General features: G+C 43.4%; 1 protein-coding gene across 3 annotated transcripts in view; it reads right to left on the bottom strand.

The window, feature by feature from the left end:
• The window catches only part of METTL25 (methyltransferase like 25), a 332,607-nt gene that overhangs the window by 197,580 nt on the left and 111,530 nt on the right, over positions 1–23,497 (bottom strand). For all 3 annotated transcript variants that reach the window (XM_040344184.1, XM_040344185.1, XM_040344183.1), the window contains exons 3-4: positions 19,285–19,449; positions 12,194–12,300 (exon numbers count right to left, since the gene is read on the bottom strand). In XM_040344184.1, the coding sequence (XP_040200118.1) occupies positions 12,194–12,300; positions 19,285–19,449 (272 nt within the window). The remainder of the gene's footprint in view (positions 1–12,193; positions 12,301–19,284; positions 19,450–23,497) is intronic.

A 23,497-nucleotide genomic window follows, 5' to 3' on the forward strand; every position in this document is an offset into this window, starting at 1 on the left:
CTGCACAGCCTGTCTGTTGTAAGTGCAGTAATCACGTCCCGACCACCTCCTGGAAATATACCGAGGCTGGGTGGTCGCTCTGTGCCAGATCACGGTATGTGATCCAACACTTTCGGGTTTAAACCGTGCACGAGCGCTGCCGGAAAACCGCTCCCGCTGTGATCACACACAGGAGCACAGTGGCGGGTACTGCAGACTCGATGTCCGCTGCCACCCGCTGATTCTACAGTACACAGGCAGAACAGTGATTTGCCTTGGTTACATTCTGTCAGTAGGAAAGGCATTGATCCTGTGTTCCTTTACCTTTATTAGTAAAAAATAAATAAATGAATAATATCCTTTAGAGCCAGGAAAGTCTACCTCCATTAACATACGTAGGACGCAACTAATAGCTCAACTTAGAAAATCTCTGCCCGAGTCGTGTGCGCTGGCTTCGCTAGTGACCGCAAAAGCCTTCGACTCAATAGAATGGCCCTTTCTTATGGCTGCGTTGCGCTCATTAGGCTTTAGCGCTTAATTCCAACAATGGGTCGCTATACTTTATAGGGATCCCATGTCTAACCTTTTAGTCAATGGTCTACTATCCCCATCTATACAGCTTCAAAGACGTACCAGGCAGGGGTGCCCTCTGTCTCCGTTGTTTTTTGTGGTTGCTATTGAGACGCTGGCACTGAGATTTTGTCGGTCTCCTCTCTTTAAAGGCATCACTATACGTGAGAGAGTAGACACTATACAACTATATGCAGATGACATTATTTTATATATGCAGGATACCTCTGCCTCATTAAGATGCAAATCATAGACAAATTTGGCACGTATTCGGGCCTTTAAATTAACTGGCAGAAGTCAGCCCTTTACCTCGCAGGCCCTTCCAGGTAGTGATCCTTCATGCCCTCTTAAGGTAGTGACCTTGTTTAAATATTTGGGAATCATTATTACCCTGTCTCCTTCAGAGGCTTCCCAAGTGAATCTGGACCCTCTGGTTACCATGATTAAAGCTAAACTTACTGCCTGGGTCAAACTTCCCCTGTTTGTGGCAGGCCAAATTAATCTCATTAAGATGATCCTTTAGCCCAAGTGTCTGTATGTGACTTCTCACATGCCTGCATCAATACATAATTTTTTAAAACCCTGCACACGCTACTCATCACCTTTATTTGGGACACCTATAGGCGGAGACTTAAATTCTCCACTCTGCGCCGCCCTAAGGCTGATGCGGGCATGGCATTGCCTAACTTATATTATTATTATTATTACTCCATTTGACAGTGTTGGTTAGGACCAGCTATGCCAGCGGTGGTTGAGTAATATCTTGTCTATGTCCTTACAATCAAACATCTGCTGATAGCACAGGAGGCACATATGGCCGCACTGGGGGAAAGGCATATACCAATATTGACACTGGCCCGTACGGTGTGGAGGGAGACCAAGACAATTACAAAATTTTAGGGTACTAACAAGGCGCTATCAATCTGGCACAATCCAATGTTCCCTCATTTAAAGCAATTTGTGGATTCTGGGAGTGTAGGGAAATGGTTTCTCTGGACAACATCTATGATGGAAATGTATTGACTTCTTTTTAAGGATTGCAAAGGAAATATGTAATGCCCCAATCTACCGTTTATAGGTATTTACAATTTCGACATGTGCTACATACTCAATTTGGTACTCATGACACTGACTTCTCTGAATACCCACTGATAGGAGTACTTCGATCTCAGGGCACTAGGGGACTTATCTCAACTCTGTATCTACATTTACTCTCTGTCACAACTGGTGAGGCTCCACTGGAGGTGTGCATCAAGTGTCAACAACTTGTCCCAGAAATGGGCAAGACATGTTAGGACAATGCTACTGGAGACACTATTTATGGCCCATAAAGCCGAAACCCCTAAGTGGATCCAGCCCACACCTCCATACATACATACATAGCTTCAGTTAGTGAATCAGGTATTACCAGTAAACGGCGCTCTCGCCGTATTGCGTTCCAGGCTGGAACGCATACGGCGACCACGAGATGTCATCGCCCGGTGCCACGTGCGTTCCAGCCTGGAACGCGGAAGTGCCGAGCGCCATCATCGCTCTATCCGGCACACATGCCTCTAAGCTTTAAATAGAGCGGTGTGTTATACACACGCCGTTCTATCATTGTCAGCCGTAGCTCGGCCACGGTACAAACTCCAGTGCCAACACTCCCCATGCTACATACTAATCCAGGCTGCAACTCCAGCGTTATCTGTTATTACCTTGACTGCATCAGGCTGCCATTGCTGGGGACAACCTGAGAGATCTTGCTTGCCGACACCCTACACTACGGAATCCCTAGCTGTTTTACTCAAGCCCTGCAAACGGATAAGTAGCAATTGTTTCACTTGTAGTGCTGAAAGATCTGCTACATATATTGCTCTTAAACAACTGCTGTATTCAACTCTGGCTTGTTGACTATTAACATACTACTTGGGACTGACTGTTGTGCGAATGGCTGTTTGCTGAGGAACATCTTAAAGGGACGAATACTCTCAAAGTTGCTGAGTTATATTTGCCTCTCTTACGCAATTATTAGTTGCCTTTACAATTCCTATTTACTACGTGCTTGACATAAGTGTTACTTGTTTATGGGCTTATGCCCTAAGTTACTGAACATGTTCTCCTTAACTTTTCTATGCCAAGGGTTGCTGGTAACTTATACCTGCTCCCTTAGTGGCCTAATGCACTTCTTTATGTTAAAGTCATATGATGTAGAGAACCCCCAAACTCCTGTTCTGATTGGAGTGACGCCTGGGGTCCCGTACTGATTATCACTTGCATACAGAAGTGCATTGGAATCTTCACGTGCATCATAAACTTTTAAAATGCTAGACGCATGTTGTTATACATCCACCCCTAGAAGCTCAATGCATTCCTTTATGCGAGAGAGAGATGATGTAGAGAACCCCCAAATCCGCAGTTGTGGTTCACTCCCGTTCACCAGTAGTTGTTACATTACCCTATAAAACACTTTGAACACAAGGGTTGCCCAACTAAGTATAAAAGTGTGGGATGCTTGGTTTTCTTCTGCCCTTATTATAACCAACACGTAACTATATCCCTAAAAGATTTGAGAAACGGCTATTGTAAATTTGTGTTTCTATGGTGTTTTCTATAACATGTGTATCGGGATCAATATGCTGAGAAATGCAGTGTACTTGTAAAGATATATACATTTTTGCACTGTAAGATGTACTGTACTGTTCGCTCATGTTGTGTGCATTTTATAACTGTCATGTACCTTTTTTCAATAAAAAATAAATAAATCCCATAGCTTGTAGACGCTATAAAACGTTTGTGCAAACCAATCAATCTATGCTTATTGGGAATTTTTTTAATTAAAAATATATAGCAGAATACATATCTGCCCAACTATTTTTAATTGAATATGTTTTATAGCAGAAAGAATATCAAAATTGTCGGTCTTTTTTGTTTAAAGCATAAAAAAAAAAAAAAATACAGAGGTGATCAAATCCCACCAAAAGTAAGCTCTATTTGTGGGGAAAAAAGGATATACATTGTATCTGGGTACAGTGTCACGCGATCGCACAATTGGCAGTTAAAGCAACACAGTGCCGTATCGCAAAAATGGCCTGGTCATGAAGGCGGGTAAATCTTCCAGAGGTCAAGTGGTTAAATGCCACTGTGTATAAAGGCAGCAGGGGTGGGCAGCATACTGCAGAAAAGAATGAGGGGGTGGAGCATTTGTTAGGCTGATCATTGTTCATTATAAGCCAGAACTGCAATTCAACATTTCGACAGTTTTAAAGGGGTAAATATAATGTGCAAATTATTGTAGATACAATGCAGCTAACCAGGTATTAATGTGTACCTTCTAGTAATTAAACAAATTTAGAAAATATAGGAAATTATTATTCAGTCTTTAAGAAAATCATATCCAAAGCATACATGAATTAAAATAAAAAAACTTTAAAAAGTAATAATCTAGCAAAAAAATTAAAAGGTACAAGGTAAATTTATATACTGTATATTAGATTGTTTTTAAATGCTAGTATCCTAGGAGCTCTTACTCAAATTCCCAGGTTAGAAGTTCTTTGGGCACAGATAAAAATGGCTTTGAAATGTAATAGCACTGCTAAGACAGCACATCTATAGGTCTTCTATCTCTGCTGTCAATATCAATGATACCCACACTATCTTTTTGCTGCTCCCTTTAACCACTTGCTTACTGGGCACATAAACCCCCTTCGTTCCCAGGCGAAATTTCAGCTTCCGGCACTGCGTCGCTTTAACTGACATTTGCGCGGTCGTGCGATGTGGCTCCCAAACAAAATTGACGTCCTTTTTTCCCCACAAATAGAGATTTATTTTGGTGGTATTTGATCACCTCTGCGGTTTTTATTTTTTGCGCTATAAACAAAAAAAGAGCGTCAATTTAAAAAAAATATATTTTTTTTTACTTGTTGCTATAATAAATATCCCAATTTTTTTAAAAAAAAAAATATTTTTTTTCTCAGTTAAGGCCGATACGTATTTTTCCGACTTATTTTTGTAAAAAAAAAAAAAAAAAAAACGCAATAAGCGACTGGTTTGCGCAAAAGTTATAGCGCCTACAAAATGGGGAACTGAATTATGATTTTTTTTCATTATTTTTTTTTTACTAGTAATGGCGGTGATCTGCAATTTTAATTGGGACTGCGATATTGCGGCGGACGTATCGGACACAAATTTGGGACCATTCACATTTATACAGCGATAAGTGCTATAAAAATGCACTAATTACTGTATAAATGTGACTGGCAGGGAAGGGGTTAACACTAGGGGGTGAGGAAGGGGTTAAATGTGTAGCCTGGGTGTCTTCTAACTGTGTGGGGGGAGGGGGGTGACTGGGGGAGGTGACCGATGCTGTGTCTCTATGTACAAGAGACACAGATCGGTCTCCTCTCCTCTAACAGCATGTGGAGCTCTGTGTTTACACACAAGAGAACAGGCACAAGTTTGTTTCATTATTACTACAACATTAATATTTGCATGTGTACTTTTTATTATTATCTCAAATAGTGCACACTACATGAAGAAAAAGGCACAATAAGGCCCCGTACACACGGTCGGACCAAACCGATGAGACTGGCCCGTCGGACCGTTTTCATCGGTTCACCTCTGAAGTGGCCGTACGGCCTGATATGTGTACACACCATCAGTCCGAAATCCGATCGGGTCAGAACCCGGTGACGTCAAACACACGACGTGCTGAATAAAACGAAGTTCAATGCTTCCAAGCATGCATCGACTTGATTCTGAGCATGCGCGGGTTTTGAACCAATGCTTTTCTGTACTAACCATCGGTTTGGTCCGATGGGGCAGTGGTCCATCGGTTCGGTTTTGAAGCATGTTTAGAAATTTTGGACCGAAGGAAACCAGACCGATAGCCTATACACACGGTCGGTTTGGTCCGATGAAAATGAACTTCGGTTCATTCTCATTGGACCAAACCGACCGTGTGTACGGGGCCTTATTTCTCCACACGTAAAATGAAGCTTAATAAAAAAAAAACTGGGGAAAAATAGGATTTTTTGTACTCACCGTAAAATCCTTTTCTCTGAAGTCCATGGACGGACACAGCTCCTTAAATCTTGACAAGTGGGTTATGTTCCCTGTTTACAGGAGAGGACTAGGCAGAAACATGTTAAATAGTTAAATACATGTTACATTAACAGAGTTGAACAGCCCCGCCCAGGGGGCGGTCCCTCCAGACATAACCCTCCTCACTGCAGCTTGCAGCCTCAGTTCGTAACAAGCAGTACAAACCTAAAAAGGAGGGGTGGGAGCTGTGTCCGTCCATGGACTTCAGAGAAAAGGATTTTACGGTGAGTACAAAAAATCCTATTTTCTCTTATCGTCCATGGACGGACACAGCTCCTTAAATCTTGACAAGTGGGACGTCCCCAAGCAGTGTCAAAAAACGAGGGGTGGGAAATATATCAGTAAAAACAATTTTAACTTCACCCCAAAACAAGCAGAGCTCCTCAACGGAGGAGGTGCAACTTTAAACAGCCGCCGGCAAAAACTAGCGGCTGAAAAAAACATCATAAGATGCACTCACAGCAACCATGTAAATTCTGGAAAAAGCGTGAACGGACGAGCAAATCGCCGCCTCGCACACCTGTGAGACCGACGCATGATGTCGGAAAAAAAAAAAAAAAAAAAAAAAACCCAGGAAGCACCAATTGCCCTGGTCGAAAGTGCCGTGACCGGAAAGGGGGGCCCGCCCTTAGGAGCATAGGCCTGTATGACGGCCTGCCCGATCCACCGAGAAATGGTGGTCGACGAGACCGCCAGGCCCTTTTGTGGACCAGACACCGACACAAAAGAGAGTCAGAAGCTCCGAAATGGAGCCGTAGTAGGCTGGTATACCCGCAAAGCGCGTACCACGCCTAAAGTATGAAAGGCCGAAATCTCCTTCGGAAGAAGGGAAGGTCGCGGGCGCACCATCACCTAATCCTTATGGGGGATCAAGCATGGCGGCTTGCAAGACAAGACCGCCAACTCAGAAACCCCTCTAACAGAGGTAAAGGCCACTAAAGGGGCCACCTTCTGAGATAGTGTCAAGAGAAAATCTCTCTGATGTTTCCAAAAGGAAGGTTCCTGAAGAACCGAGAGCACCAGAGTCAAAACTCATGGGGGAAGAGATGGGCCAAGAGGGGAAAGTATATGACAAACCCCTTGCACACAAAAAAAGGGGACCCACCAGGGAACGGGCCGCAAAAAGGCCACTAAAAGAACACAGCCAAGGCTGAAATCTGCCCCCAAACGGTGCTTTAAGCAATTTTTAGATCCAATCCAAGCTTTAAAAACAGCAGGACCCTGGACATTGAAAGTACGCCCGTGGACGTCACTCCATCCCTTCGCACCAAGAGAGGTGCGACGGTAGATCCTCCGGAAGAAGACTACGGTGCCCTGTTGAGATGACCGAGTCAGACAGACCCTGGTCACCTAAAGTCTGGCTTCCAATAACCATGTTAAGCAAGTCAGTGACTGTACAACAGGAGGAAGTATGGGACCTTGAGACAGGAACCTCCTGCCCTGGCAATCGCCAGGGTGCCTCCGCTACCAGGCGCCCGATATCAGCGTACCAAGGACGCCGAGAGTAATCTGGAGCGATTAGAATCATCGGGATCTCCTCAGCATCCACTCTGTGGAGCGGCCGAGGAAGCAACTACCATGGAGGAATGGCAAAAAATCACCGATACAGACCCCACAGGGCCACCAGCGCGACTGACGCGTCTGTACAAGATCACTAGACCTGGCCACTAACTGACACCCTTGCGGCGGAGACAAGCTGCCAGGAGATCCATGCCATGTGAGGCTCACCTCCTGCAAGGGAGCCGAAACACCCCAAGCACAAAGACCAGTCGCCCTGGTCCAGCATCTGGCGACTCCAGTAGTCTGCCTGCCGGCATACCTGATGGTAGACTGAAGCCACGGCCGTGGCGTTGTCCGGCTGAAACCAGATTGGTCGACCACAAGGAGAAGCATAGCCTGATCGCCTAAAATAGTAGGACAATGAACAGTAGACAGCACCTGGTATTCCCAGGCGGTCTTCCACCAGGCACTAGCCAGGCCCGACCCTGGGTAGCTACCGAGACCAGACACATTCAAGGAGGTGTGGTCATAGGTCCACGCAAGTCCAGCGACTCAGGGCCGACTGGACCCCCCAGTTTTGTGAACCTCCAGGTTCACAACCCGTGAGCTGGCATTCGTCGTAAACACCGACCACTGGAAGGAAGGAACAACTTCCCGGACCGAAGAGTCGGGAATCTCTGTCACCAACTCAGAGAGACTCTGACTAGGTGGCGCACAGGAATCTAATGATTTCAGAGACAAGAGATTTTTACCACCTGGACAGTAGTTCCACTGGAAAACCAGGGTGTGGAACTGGGAATACTGTACCACCTTGAAGTAGGCTACCCACAGACCATGAACCAGCAGGCGCCCGGAGAGAAGACCGATTGCGTGATGCCAATACCTTCTCCGCAGACTGAAGAGTCTGCAATTTCTCCAGGGGAAGAAGGACCTTTGCCACTGAGGAGTCTGGATCAACACTAGATACTCCAACGCTGAGTCGGAACCTAGCATGCCCATAATTTGAACCCTGGGTCGCACACATGTAGGGCAGGCTTGCTGCCACTGAGCTACACTTTCTGGCCTAAACGTTTAACATCCACCCGAATCTTCGGAGGGTCTGAATGGGAATAACCTATCCACTAGGTCGGAGACAGAAGCTGCTCTCAGAAGAAAGTCATCAAAGTAGCCAATGAGGCAAAGCCTCGCTGTCCCAACAAAATTCAAATAAGTGCGAGCTCCTAGCTGAAAACCCATGGTGCTGACGCCAGATCAAAAGGGAGGGCCACAGGCTGACAGAGACCCTTCTCTCATCACGAAGCACAGAAAAAAACACTGTGACATGTGCAAAACGGGACATGCATGTATGCGTCCCTGATGTCCGAGGACGTCAGGACATCCCCCGGATGAAGCGCAGCTACCACCGAACAAATGGATTCCATGCGGAACTACCCGACGTTCACAAAGGTATTTAGGGCCTGAGGCCCATAGAAAACCCCAAAACTCTCGTCCTGCAGGAAAGGTAAAATTACCTTGCAGCTTAGCAAATCCCACACTGCCCAAGGCAGACCGACGTGCCGGGAGGGGAAGACACAAGGACAGAACTTTGTTCTGTGGATAGGAGGAAACCCTATCTAGTACTCCGAAGAGACCACCTCGCAGACCCACTAGTCGTAGAGCAGGGAGGTTTCACTGAATTGTGAACCTGCAAGCCGCCCCTCCCACCTAGAGACAGGGAGGGAAGGCTATATACATTGGCAGGATTTGGGTGCCGGCGTGATCGGCTTATGCACCCAGGGACAGATTAGTCCCCCAGCTGGGCCTTTGACGGCCTGGGAGGGTTGCCCCTAAATAATACACACACACATAGTGTGTATGTATATTATGTAGGTGTATGCACACATGTCTTTGGAGGAAACCGGAGTACCCGGAGGAAACCCACACAGACACAGGGAGCGACAATGCAAGCTCCAGGCAGATTGGCGTCAGTGTGCAGATTTGAACCAATGACTCTTTTGCTGCCAAGTAATGGAGTTAAGCACTACACCACCGTGTGCATAAAACCATTCTGAAACAGACGCCCTGGATAACAAGGGCGCAGCATTCAATGAAGCATCACAGACCTATATGAGGCCCTGGACCAGCTGGTCCGCTAGGCTAATAACCTCAGGAGAGAGTCGGTGCTCCTCCACTGTCTGGTGCAAAATGCTCACTCTGTGAGTTGTATACAGCACTAGGGGTCAGGACTACTCCAAGATGGCCGCCGAGCGTTCAGAACGCGGCCACAGGAAAAAGGCCAGCACAATGTAAGCTGCGCCATAGCGTGGCTACGACAAAATGGGCGCCAATGGGAGTTTTCAATGTAATTGAAAAATCTCCCAAAAAAAATAGCGCCAGCGACCACTGAGACCCCAGTGTAGTGGCCACAATAGGCCGCAAGCCAGACCCCAGCATGGTAAACATGGAACGGGTCAGTACTTCGGATCTTCTATCAGTCAGATCCATACAAGTAGGGGTTCCCGCCCGGCGGTGAGGGACTACAAAAGCCCTCAGTGGCTTTTCTCATTCCGCATCTCAGAAGTTATCAAAGAAGGGCACAGAAGGAAAAAACCTACACAGCGGTCTGATTTGTGTGATCCAAAAAAGACCGAGCCCTCGGCGGAAACCCAGCTGCACTATGCAGCTTAGGAGAGTCCCTTGCAGCAGTAAAAAGCGCACCCATAAATGCCTTATTCTGCCTTTTTTTTTTTTTTTTTTTTTAACTAGGTACCTAGTCCATGGCTCCATAACAGAGCATTCCCCAGGGGATAACGGGGGAAGGGGGCACTCTTTTACCGCCCGCCCGCAGTCCACCCCCACCCTGGCACAAACTGTGTCCAGGACTAACAATAAAAACTCTGTGGGAATCACAGGTGCTAACACCTGCTGCCACCACCAGCATGTGGGGAAGGACACAGATACTGACTCCAATATTTACATAGTGTGTATTATAATATGCACACCTGTCCATACAAATAGACAAAAGCTCCTAGAGCCCCATACAGGGCCTCTCACTCACTTGCTGCGCTGACCAGGGGTAACCAGGGGACTCCCTCAGGAGGAGACTGCCCAGTGCTGCCTGTGAGAGGAAAAGAACCGTGAGGTAACTTTTGCAGGGACCTGTGTTTAAACAGGAAAAGCCTCCTAGGGCTGTTTTATTTAAGGACAAGTCACAGATACAGCATAAAAAGCAAAACCATTACAGGTGTCACCAATCAGTCAGCGTCTGCTGAAGTATAATCATAAACATCTGTGCTCATCACAAGGCTTTTTACCTCACAGGAAAGCCCAATACAAAAAAGAAAAAACACAGGCCAGATAACACAGTCCCCTCAGGAAGGCCCCCTCCCCCCTGACAGCGGCAATGTTAGCAATGCAGCAAGGGAAAGGAGCAGGGAAGTAAGGGGAAGGGACCCCCAAACCCCAGGAATGCCCAGCTGTACCAACCCACCGAAGCAGGAGGGACTGTACTTACCCGTCCGAGCGAGGACTCGCTGACGCATTCCTGACAGACCTACAACCGCAATGGAGGTAGCTGTCGGCCCGGTCCACTGTGATTGAGACAACACCACAGCTCAGTCATATGTGGACCTCGGAGCAAAGCTCACCGGCCACCTCAGGAGTCATGAGGTATGGCGTGGCAGACCAAGCCTCTTTGCAAAGGTGTGCCCACGCTTGCTGGTCGGACTGAGTAGACTACAAGGATCTATAATATCCAGCCTGTCTCTCAGCCAACAGTTGAAAGAAGATTCTTCAAGAAAAAGTAAAGTAAAATAAAATAAAATTTCTCCTCAGGGCGCTGGGCCCAAAGGGAGCCATACGTCCTTCTCCTTTGCTAGGCAGAACGAAACTGAGGCTGCAAGCTGCAGTGAGGAGGGTTATGTCTGGAGGGACCGCCCCCTGGGCGGGGCTGTTCAACTCTGTTAATGTAACATGTATTTAACTATTTAACATGTTTCTGCCTAGTCCTCTCCTGTAAACAGGGAACATAACCCACTTGTCAAGATTTAAGGAGCTGTGTCCGTCCATGGACGATAAGAGAAATTACAATTGTGGTTACTCTGTTGTATTTGCACCTTTTGGTTTTGGTTGCACTGTAAACTCTGCACAAAAGCATATAGGTGGAAAAAAATACCTTGCACTAGCCTACTAACTTAAAAAAATCCTTGACCATGTCAGACCTTTGGATAAAATCAAAAGATAACTTTGTAGTGGAGCCTTCCAACACACACACACACACACACACTGCAAGGGTTAAATTCTCATTTTTGTTTAGGGGTAACTGAGGGGGGTAATTTTACTTACCTTATGCCAGGCTCTTGCAGGCTTCCTTCAAGCTGCACAACTAATCTTGCCATCTTCACAGCTATGGTACTCATCATGCACAATACAGAATTAGCCATTCTACATTATAAGTAAGGATCCTGAGGGTTCGCCTAAAACCCAGTGTGTTGAAGAGGAGAGTGTTGTCTAACAAGGGAGTGAGGGATAGGGCAATTATAAAACTTCTATTTATGTTTCCCCAGACCAAAACAAGCATTTATCCCTTGCAGGGTGTGAGGGGGCATTGCTAGGGTAACATTTGATTTTACCACGAGTTAAACTTTTAAAATTAAGTATACCTTTTAGACCTAAAATTTAAACTAAAAGAAATGTTAATATTCAAAAATAGTAATTTAATGTTGGCCATTTTAAACGCATCAAAGCATCAAGTGTTGGCATGTATGCTATCTTTGTCGAGCACCCGGTGACAGTGAATTGAGTAATCTTTGATCACATCTCCAATAGATGACCTGAGGCCCACTCTTTTTAATACTCCTCAGTTCCATATTGGCCACAAAGTGAGATGAGCAGCCTCACTATTCAATAGGAAAATAAAGAAACGGGGAAGGTATGGACCAAGAGAGAACTGGTCACTGATTACTGAGTGCAACATTTTAAATCATTACCCGGAGGCCACTGTGCTTACTTTAAATACACACAGGGCTGCAAAAAGAGAATCATTTATAAAAACAGCAAACATAAAGAAACTGTAGAATTGTACCTGTTTTATGTGATAGATATTTGCAATGCCTTCCACCAGCGATGACATGACCACAACTTCATGTGATTTCTTATCATTCATAAACTGGTCTGTTTTTATTTCTTTATCTGTTGATAAATAGAGAAACACACAATTTATAACATATTAGCAAATGGTGTGTTAACTGGAAGTCACTAAAATACACCATGCAGGTGCTCTATATACAGTATACAAGTCCCAATGTTATACAGTAAAACCTTGGTTTGAGAGTAACTTTGTTTAAGAGCATTTTGCAAGACAAGCAACATTTTTTTAATAAATTTTGACTTGATATACAAGTATCGTCATGTCACATCTGAGTGTGCCTCTAATGCCGCGTACACACGATCGGTTTCAATATCTTTCTAACCATGCAATAATAATAATTTAAGGCAAGGCAATAGATTACTTTCAGTAATAAAGCAGAAAGCAGAGAAAGGTCCTTTCTCCCGCAATCAGACCAGTCTACTAATGCTGATGCCAATACTCACTTAGTGCAAGGAAGCGCCGTCATATCTGACTGTTCTAGTCTTGTCTCTGCCTCATGTATAATAAAAGTATAGCACCCACTATGGGATTTGTACATTTGTATTAAATGAGGAATGTTGGTTAGTAGAACATATTCAAAGGGCATATTCATTGGAAAATATATAAATAAATATATATATATTCACGACACCGATACTTTTTACTTTTCTCTGCCCTAGTATAACATATTCAAAGGCATATTAATTGGAATATATATATATATATATATATATATATATATATATATATATATATATATATATATATATATATATATATATATATATATATATTCACAACACCCATATTTTTCTCTATAAATTATGAAAAACTTGTTTTTTTTATGTTAAGTATTATTTTATATATATATATATATATATATATATATATATATATATATATATATATATATATATATATATATATATATATATATATATTGTACAGGACACTAGGGGTGGGTCCTGGACGGGTGCTATACGGCACCACTGTTTGGACTATGGTCCATTTAAATAGAGGTAGAAGGTTCAGGGGGTCACCCAAAAGTGGGTGAAAAGTTCCAGGCAGGCGCTAATTCAGAGAGGACTGGCTCGCAGTCCTCTCTATCTTAATAAAGTAGTTTGGGGCCTGGAATTTTGGAGGCTCCAAAGTGTTATTTGGGTGGGATGGAGCCTCCACTCCTAAACCCTGGAACCCAGCGCACAAGGGGTTAAAATCTCACAGACAACCACCCATTAAAGCAGGAAGTGATGCTGGAGGGAGTGAGTGAGTTGGGAGAGTGCACCTGTGAGGACAAGATGGAAGTCTGCTAGCTGCTCAGAGAGGACTTTTGAGTAGTTTGGAAGTGAAGCTGTGTCTGCAGGGAAGGTCTGGAGGACTTCTTACTAAAAATGTATGTGCCTTTCTTTTGGTTGTTTTTCTGAAGAAAGACTTTTTCCTAATTTATGCTGGAAACAAGCAGGACTTTTGTTGTGACGTTTTGGATGCTGAAGAAAAGCTTTATTTTGTTTTGTTTGGTCACCAATAAAGACCCTTTGCTTTACTGACACGGTTTTACGCACTTGTCTCGCGGAGCTTAAAGACCCCCAAAGTTTACAATATATATATATATATATATATATATATATATATATATATATATATATATATATACACACACATACACACACACTGCGGTGATTAAAAACCACCAAAAGAAGGCCCTGTCTAAAGAAAATAATAAAAAAATAATAATAATAATTGCATTTTGTTAAAGTGTTGCATGACTGTGTAATTGTCATTAAAAGTGTGACAGTGCTGAGAATGGCCTGGACTGGAGGAGGTGAAAAATACTTGGATTTGAAGTGGTAAAAAAAAAAAACTGCATATGCCAGGAATATTTTTTTCCTCTGGAACATGTCAATGATATGAACCCATCATACCTACAGTTAGACCGCTAAGGAATAATAAATGAACGTGCAGATAACATTCATATAACTAATGTCCAATTTCACATATCCTATTGGGGTTCGCTAAAAACACACTTTGAATGATGTCATTAAGCTATATAAAGTTCAGTAGTTCAGATGACCTAATACATCTAACTAATAAAACAGGCAGATCCAGAAGTCCATCTGTGCGAGTTTGCTTGGAGAGAACTGGATCCTCTCTAGGGGAACTTAAAGGTCAAGGAAACACACAAGACTTCAAGTAGTCAAGGCATTTGTTAAAGTCAGCTCTGGCAAAGTCACCTAGCAGCACATTAACTGGCTGCTTGCTCGTTTCCAAATACAGCCAATCACAGTCCTTCTTATTTATCAACTGTTTGCTTATAAACACTCCCTGTTCTCAAATTTAAACCAACATTAAGAAATATAACTATATACAGGGGTTGACAAATTTGCTTGGAATCTAGGAGCCAGCTAAAAAAGTTAGGAGCCAGAAAACGCGCCCCGTCCCGACAAACTTGCGTGTAGAAGCGAACACATACGTGAGCAGCGCCCGCATATGTAAACGGTGTTCAAACCACACATGTGAGGTATCACCGCGATTGGTAGAGCGAGAGCAATAATTCTAGCCATAGACCTCCTCTGTAACTTGAAACATGCAACCTGTAAATTTTTATTCTCTAGGGTGTTAGAGTAAAAAAAATATATAATGTTTCAGGGGTTCTAATTAGAGGGAAGAAGATGGCAGTGAAAATAGGGAAAAATTACATTAGAATTGCTGTTTAACTTGTAATGCTTAACTTGTAATACCAACAGCCACCACCAGATGGCGCCAGCTTACACATCTGGTGGTAATAACTTGTAATACCAACGGCTCACCACCAGATGGCGCCAGCTCCCTATTTCTAGTCGCCATGGCGACCTGGCGCCCGGGATTTGTCGAGCCCTGACTATATAAATTATGATTCATTTGACATAAGTTAAAGTTTGCAGACCCTTCCTTCTAAATTATACAGTGTAGTAACATGCTAGATATGGTTACATACTACAATACAGTTAATAAGTTAATTAGAGGGTCCAGCACAGATTATGTGTTAGATTAAACCACATGTGCTAGCTAAACCAAATTCAAACCTCCATGGTTTACATGGTCTTCATTATGTCTACTTGATTACATAACACGCTACAAAATTTTCCAATTGTGAATTTCTCAAACAATCAGTCCCCCAGTCTAGCTGTGCAATGCAAAAGTTTAAAGAACACTACTACTAAGCACCATTAATCCACAAAACATCTGAACCTACTTGAATTAAAAAGATCACCGTAAACAGAAAATCTACATTATGTGAAAAATCCAGTAACTGTAAAGTTTAAACTGGTTGTAAACCCTTATACATACCCACTAGTAGTGTTGGGCAAATAGTTCGGCCCAAGCATGAGTTTGGGCTGAACATTGGCTGTTCGCCTCATTTGGGGAAACTCGAATTTGCAGAGTGTTTGGTGGGTGTTCGCTCTGCAATGCACTATGCGCTGCACTCTGATTGGGCAAAGCTTTGCCCAATCAGGGCACAATAAAAACTAGTTGCTAAAGAGCAGGGCCGGGAAACCAGTCGTGGCCTCGTTAACAACCGCTGAGTCATCAGCTGTCAATGGGCTTCCCCACTGACAGCTAAATAAAAAAACAAAAACACTGCCGGTAAAAATAGTAAAAAAAAAAAAAAAAAAAAAGAACAATAGTATGGGATCCCCCTTAAAATCTATGCCAGACCCCTATCCGAGCAAGCAGCCCGGCAGTTCAGGAAAAGGGGGGGTGCCCCCTCCTCCTGAACCATACCAGGCCACATGCCCTCAACATGGGAGGGGGGGGGTACTTTGGGCACAGGGATCTCTTCCCCACAACCCTGTGGTGGTCTGCGGGTGGGGGGCATAAACAAAATCTGGAAGCCCCCTTTAACAATAATAGACATGTTTTTGACAATACCTTTTTAAAAAATGGAAAAAAAAACATGTCCCCTGATGTAGATCCACCGTTAATCATGATGCTGCCGCATCTTCCCCCCCTCCCCGAAAAAAATATGCTCCACCCACCGCAAAAGGAAACAATTGCTAACTTGACGTTTGACAGTTCTTATATAGACAAGAGCAAGGCCACCGCACGATACATCTGGTGGTGCCGCCCCCTTGTAAAGTAACCAACCGATGCATGCTGGGTCACCGGGTAGCCCCACCCTTACCTATATAAGAACAGTTAAATGGCAAGCTAGCCATTCAGCAATTTGCCTTTGTGCTGGGCAGAGCAATTTATTTTTGGGGTCGGTGGTGCGGCGGGCATTGTGGTTGACAATGGATCTACATCAGAGGATGTTGTTTTTTTATCTTTAAAAAAGGACTTATTAAAAAACCTGTGTACTCTTCTTATTTATTTTTACATTTTGTTGTTAAATCGGTAGGGGCCACACTCATTCACATAAGGGAGGGGGCGGGATCTGGAGGCCACCTTGTTAAAGGGGCTTCCAGATTTTGATAAGCCCCCCACCCACAGCCCCAAAGCACCCCCTATGTTGAGGGCATGTGGCCTGGTATGGTTCATGAGGGGGGTGCTCACTTTACATGCTACAGAAGTGCCACTTTACAAACAGACTAAAAGAACCCCCAGGCACTATAGTTAAAGACATTTTCATTTTTATTGTTAATCATTAATGATGTTAAGCATCATTAAAATCACTGCTCCTTTTTTTGTTTCAACTTTACATTGATACATATCACCCAGTGCAGTACCCGGACCCCCATACCCCTTTTATGGCCAATTACTTCCATATAAGCCCTCAAAATGGGCACTCAATGTTGGGCTTCCATAGGCTTCAATGGAGTTTGCAGTTCTGGGAAGAACTTTTCCCCTGTTCGGGAGTTCTGCTGCGAACCGGGGGTGTTCGGCCCATCTCTAGTGACTAGCCTCGGGTGATACAGGGAGATGAAGCAAATCCCCCTAAATAAGTTGCACCTGTTTATCTGCTTATTTCTCTTCTCTACAGCCATGCAAAGTGCATAATTTACACCACTTGTCTGAGCTTTCAGAAAGCAGGGGAAGGGGAGCTGCAGAGCTCAGCGAGAGCTGACTGGAGCTAAAAGGACACACCACCTTTACACAGTACACAGGAACCAAGCTGGGGCTGTCAATCACATGCTGTGTGTTGGAGCACGCTCCCCAGTCACTTTTTTTCTCTTGGTATCAGGAAACCATGGCAGAAGTGACTCATGCAGATAGCACACGAATGAGGCAGCAGACAGAAATCACACTTAGTGCCCTGGATTAAAAGAAGTACACACTATAAAGTGATATGTTTTGTTCATATTTAATATCAGAAGTTTACAACCAATTTAAGGGGCCAATTTATAAAAAAAACTTGCTTTACGAAAGTCACAATACTAATTATAGCATAAAGAATACTACCCACAGTGTTTGCAGTTTGTGTTTAATAGTTTATTGTTGCATTTCCCTGGGTGAATGTAACATTCCCTAACATCTGATCCTAAGAGAAAAATAGAACATTCAACTATGAGAGTTAACATTAACAAATACAGAAAGTAGCCTAACATTAAAGGTTAAGAACATTTGACCAGCACTGATTAGCAACCCGGGTGGGCATACTTGGTGGTTCTGGGTGAGCATCCCTGGTGGGCAACCTGAGGGGGGAGCTGCACTGAAAATCAATCAGCGCAGACCCCCTCATCAGGAAAGTAGCCTCATCTACTCTGGTCTGTCAGTGCGAGTGGAGGAAAAGCTGATAAATGGCTCTTCCTGTTCATGCTGTGATCTGCTGTAATTGGACACAGTTGATCAAATGGTAAAGAGCCTACGTCAGAGGCTCTTTACCGAGATCGGTGATGTGGTGTGTCAGTCAGACACAACACACCAACCATTGCCGCTTATCCTGCTAGACATCATATGACGTCCAGTCAGGATAACTTGACCACATTCTGCTATATGGCGGGCAGGAAGTGGTTAAGCAAGCGTGCACTCTCCTGTGATGTTATTGTCTGCATAACCCTCTATTTTATAAACAACAGAATATGTTCTTGACTGTTACACTGAGCTTGAAATAAATACTGCAATTTGCTCTAGTCATGAACAGTCCTAAAAGCCAAACAGTTCTAAGACTTTCTTACTAGTAGAATATTTAGGGTCATTGGATTCCAAAGACAAAGCAGTAAGACACAGGGGCATTATCCACCTATACAATCATCTGTCTGGTGAAAGATTTTTCCAAAAATATACATAGCAGGACTGTACAGGGTTGTGTGCTTATTGTGTAAAGGAGGGGTAAAGCAGACAGACATTCAGTATCAGCTTACTTCAGAAAAAAAAAGTGTAGCGATCGGTCAAAAACAAGAAAAAATTCCACATAGCAAAGTTATTTCCCAACTGGGGATATATGTTGATGTCCACTAGTGCATATATGCCTGTGGATCCTCACTCAACCTAGCTGGCTAAATAGGATCACTTTCATCTCACATCTAACTGCATTTTTTTTAATTGTTAATAAAACATGCAACATTTTAAAGCGGTGGTTCCCCCTAAAACTAATTTCTAACAATAGATTCGTAAGACCCGTTACACTGCGGGTAGGCTGGCTTTTTTTTTTTTTTTTTCGTACATACCGAGATCTCCCCGTCTCCTCCCTTGGCGGTGGGCGTGCCTAGTTGATTGACGTTCCTCGGACGGGCGCGTACGTGACGTCACGACTTTCCGAAAGAAGCCGAACGTCGCTGCGCATGCGCCGTATAGAGTCGGCTCTATACGGCGCATGCGCAGCGACGTTCGGCTTCTTTCGGAAAGTCGTGACGTCACGTACGCGCCCGTCCGAAGAACGTCAATCAACTAGGAACGCCCACCGACAAGGGACGAGACGGGGAGATCTCGGTATGTACTTAAAAAAAAAAAAAAAAAAAAAAGCCAGCCTACCCGCAGTGTAACGGGTCTTACGAATCTATTGTTAGCAATGTGTTTTAGGGGGAACCACCCCTTTAATGTACTAATATTCATTTTGGGAGTTGCAACAAAAAGCAGTAGCAGTCATCCCTCCAGTAAATTGTCTGCAGCACTACACAAATACTTACCAGTTTGCTCTGGTTTTCGTGTAGCAAAGGCATCAATCAGTTCTTCAATGGGTGTGCATAATCCCATATTTATTAAAGAATAATGCAGAGCTGCCTCCACAAATGCTTCCAAATTCACCAGTTGCTTAGTTGCTTTAGAAAATATTTGGTATACATCAGGGGCATCTAATCAGGATACAAAACAATAAGTTACAACACAGCAGTTTAAATATAATGGATTAGATAGTTATTACTTTTTCAGTCACTGAATATATGCTTCTTAAGAGTAGCCAGACACAAAAAAAGTCGAAAAGCCAAAAACGCAAAATAATTACAGGATCCCTAAAAAAAATCAAATATACATTTCTGGCATAAATCCCCAATCAGCATGTTTTGCCTTGAAGTTATTGCAGAAATCTCTCTCTCTGCCTCTGAATTCCTATCCATGCAATGGTTTTATGTAAGAATCTAAAGTACCCTTTAATTATTTGAATATCCTAATTACACAGTTTACATAAATAAATCGATTCAGTCAATGCATAATCTACATTTCTTCATTCAAACTTGCTACTAATTAAAGAATACGTAGTCAACACCGCTAAAAATGTGACAGGTAAACTGACAGAGAATCCATTGAGATGCCAGCAATAAAGCCTTTGAGAAACATTAAAATTCTGTGTATGCTTAACAACCTTTTTATTACTATAGGCCGGGTGGGAGCACTGCAATTCTGGGTGGACATCAGATGACATCCTCCTAGTTGCACACTCTAGGTGGTGCGCAGTGGAGCATTCTGTGACCTGTTATGTCCACTGGACACAGCGGGACACAGATCAGTGATACACTGTATGTGGCCCTGGTACTGTTTGATCACTGTGACTAATCACAGCAATCATGTCAGCTGTAAACAAACGACAGCTTGTCATTCATAACCATTATCTGTAATTTTCACACACAATAAATAATATACATTGATTTGGGTTATTCTTACCATAGAAATCTAGCAGAATACAGTTTGGCCTAAATTTATTATAACAATGATTATTTGCAACATTTTATAACAGAAACAAAAAAAAAGTTTTTTTGCTATATAAAACAAAAAAAATAACACCTAACAGTGGTGATTAAATGTCACCAAAGGAAGTTTCTGGGCAGAAAGGGGGTAAAAGTGTGCGGTATTGAAGTGGTTAAACTTACCAGCCGCCACCCATACCTGAATGATCACATTTAAGGTAGCTATATGTAACAAAATAAACACTGAGAGCCTAGGCATTTTTTTTTTAAGTCATCTGGGTATTTTCGGGTGGCATTAAACCCCTAGTTGGGTCATTGAATCAAGCGAGGCCCTCAGTGGGGAACTTTCTATAATAGAATGCCCAGACTAAACCACCTACTACAAGCATTAAATAGAATATCACATTCTAATATCTTGCTCTACATAGAATACAATATAAGACATTGGGCATCCTTTGGCTGTAAACAGAAAAGTAAATCTTTGTTCACATAGGCAGGAAGAAGAATAAGCAGCTGCTTAGGGCTGCAAACTGCATCCATGATGCTTTACTTTGTGGCCCATAATGCTTTACTTAAACCTTGTGTCAGTAACATGTCAAAAGTTGCCCATTCAAATGAACTGAGCCATGCCACAACCACCGTACAACCATGTGCAACTGTAGACAGTGATGACAATAAAGTCTAGGTCTGCATCTAAGGTGTTCTACTTCATTATTTGATGAGACCAGCACAAAGAAATCTATGGAGCATTTTAATTCCCAAGTATACTCAGCCTTTTAATTGTACTCTTGTGTTTCTTATAAATTGTTGCTAGACAAAATCACCCATATTTTTGTTGTAGAACTGCCCAATGTAAACTGTCATTGTGTTGGATTTAGACCAGACATTACTTAATTAAGGAAAACATCCAATACAATGTTGTATCAATAACTGCCAAGAAGCCAAACAAGCACATTGTAATTAAATGAAACAGTATGTCCAGCTTCAGACAAAATTAAAGCTCTAGTGGGACATTCAAATTTCATTACAATGAGAAATTAAAGGGACAACAAGAGAAAGCAGGCATGCTGACAGTGCATTTCTCTAGACCATTGCCTGCTGTACAAGAGACCTTTCACTTTTCTTTAGGGTGGGGTTTGATATACAGTGCCTTGAAAAAATATACATACTGCTTAATATAACAACATAAATATATGTTATTGTGATTTTTCTTGTGATAGTCCAACACAAAGTGACACATAATTGTTAAGTGGAAGGAAAATAATAAATGGTTTTCAAAATAATTTACAAATACCAGCTTTGCACATCTAGAGAGCGACACCTTTGCCCATTCTTCTTTGCAAAATAGCTCAAGTTCTGTCAGATTGGATGGAGAGCGCCTGTGAACAGCAATTTTCAAGTCTTGCGACAGATTCTCAAATGGATTTAGGTCTGGACTTTGACTGAGTCATTCTAACACATGAATATTTTTGATCTAAACCATTCCATTGTAGCTCTGGCTGTATGTTTAGGATTGTTGTTCTGCTGGAAGATGAACCTCTGCTCCAGTCTCAAGTCTTTTGCAGACTCTAACAGGCTTCATCCATCTTCTCATCAACTCTGGCAAGCTTTCCTGTGCCTGCTGAAGAAAAGCATCGCCACAACATGATGCTGCCACCACCATGTTTCATGGTGAGGATGGTGTGTTCAGGGTGATGTGCAGTGTTAGTTTTCCACCCCACATAGTGTTTTGCTTCTAGGCCAAAAAGTAAAATTTTGGTCTCATCTGACCAGATCACCTTCTTCCACATTTTTGCTGTGTCCCTCACATGGCTTCTCGCAAACTGCAAACGCAACTTCTTACGGCTTTCTTTCAACAGTGGCTTTCTTCTTGCCACTCTTCCATAAAAGCCAGATTTGTGGAGTGCACCACTAAGGCCCCTTTCACAAATGCGGACTGTATGTCCTCTTTTTCATCCATCGGAGGTGTCAGCGGATGAACATCCGCTGACACCCGATCTCATCAGTGTCCGCAATCCTCTGATCCTGCAGATGGAGGAAAATCCTATTTTTCCATCCGTCTGCAGGGCGGATCTGGTGAACACGGACAGACGGTCTGTGTTCATCCGATCCCCCCCATAGGGGAGCTCTGACAGGGTGGTCCCTGCACAGTGTGCAGGGACCGTCCTGTCATCTGTGGGCTCAGCGGGGATCAATGGGAGGGGTGGGGAATCACATTAGAGGTTAATAATCAGTGGATTGTAAATCGAATTGTTCAGCAGAGTCTGCTAAACAACTCTGCTATAAGTTTATGGCCATTAAAAGTGACCATTAGCATATATGAGAGGGAGAAATGAGGTCCATACGGCGTACAGACCTGCCCATCTGCAGGCAGTTCTGTAGGTCCATATGGCGTACGGACCTGGCAGTGAAAGGGTTATTGCAGAACTTGAAAGGAGGGAGTAGGAGAGATGGTTAGTGGTCTCAGATACCAGTAACAGATCACTTACAGACTCCTAGGATCCAGAAAAAGTACAGCTTCACATTACCAGAATCTTTAAGCTTTAAAGCGGGGGTTCACCCGGACATACAACTTTTTACCCTTAGATTCCTGCTCATTTTGTGTAGGGGAATCAGCTATTTTTTTTTTTTTTTTTTTAAATCGAAGCTGTACTTACCTTTTTAGAGAGCGATCTTCTCCGCCACTTCCGGGTATGGGCTGCGGGACTGGGCGTTCCTATTTTGAATGACAGTCTTCCGACAGGCTTCTGACGGTCGCATCCATCGCGTCACAATTTTCCGAAAGTAGCCGAACGTCGGTGCGCAGGCGCAGTATAGCGCCGCACAGACGTTCGGCTTCTTTCGGCTACTCGTGACGCGATGGATGCGACCGTCGGAAGCCTGTCGGAAGACTATGAATCAAAATAGGAACGCCCAGTCCCGAAGACCTATACCCGGAAGCGGCGGAGAAGATCGCTCTCTACAACGGTAAGTACTGCTTCGATTTTAAAAATACTAGCCGATTCCCCTAGACAAAATGAGCAGGAATCTAAGGTTAAAAGTTATTTTTAGGGTGAACTCCCTCTTTAAGTCGACCCGGCGATACTGCAAACACGTTTTAGATGTAGAATAAGATTCAGCTTCACAGTGTCAGAACCTTAACTACTTGCCGTCGCCGCACCGTCATAATACGTCCACAAGGTGGCTCTCCTAGGCGAGATCACGTATTATGACGTCCTAC

This window comes from Rana temporaria, chromosome 3 (genome assembly GCF_905171775.1).
Source record: "Rana temporaria chromosome 3, aRanTem1.1, whole genome shotgun sequence".
In the NCBI taxonomy this organism is placed as follows: domain Eukaryota; kingdom Metazoa; phylum Chordata; class Amphibia; order Anura; family Ranidae; genus Rana; species Rana temporaria.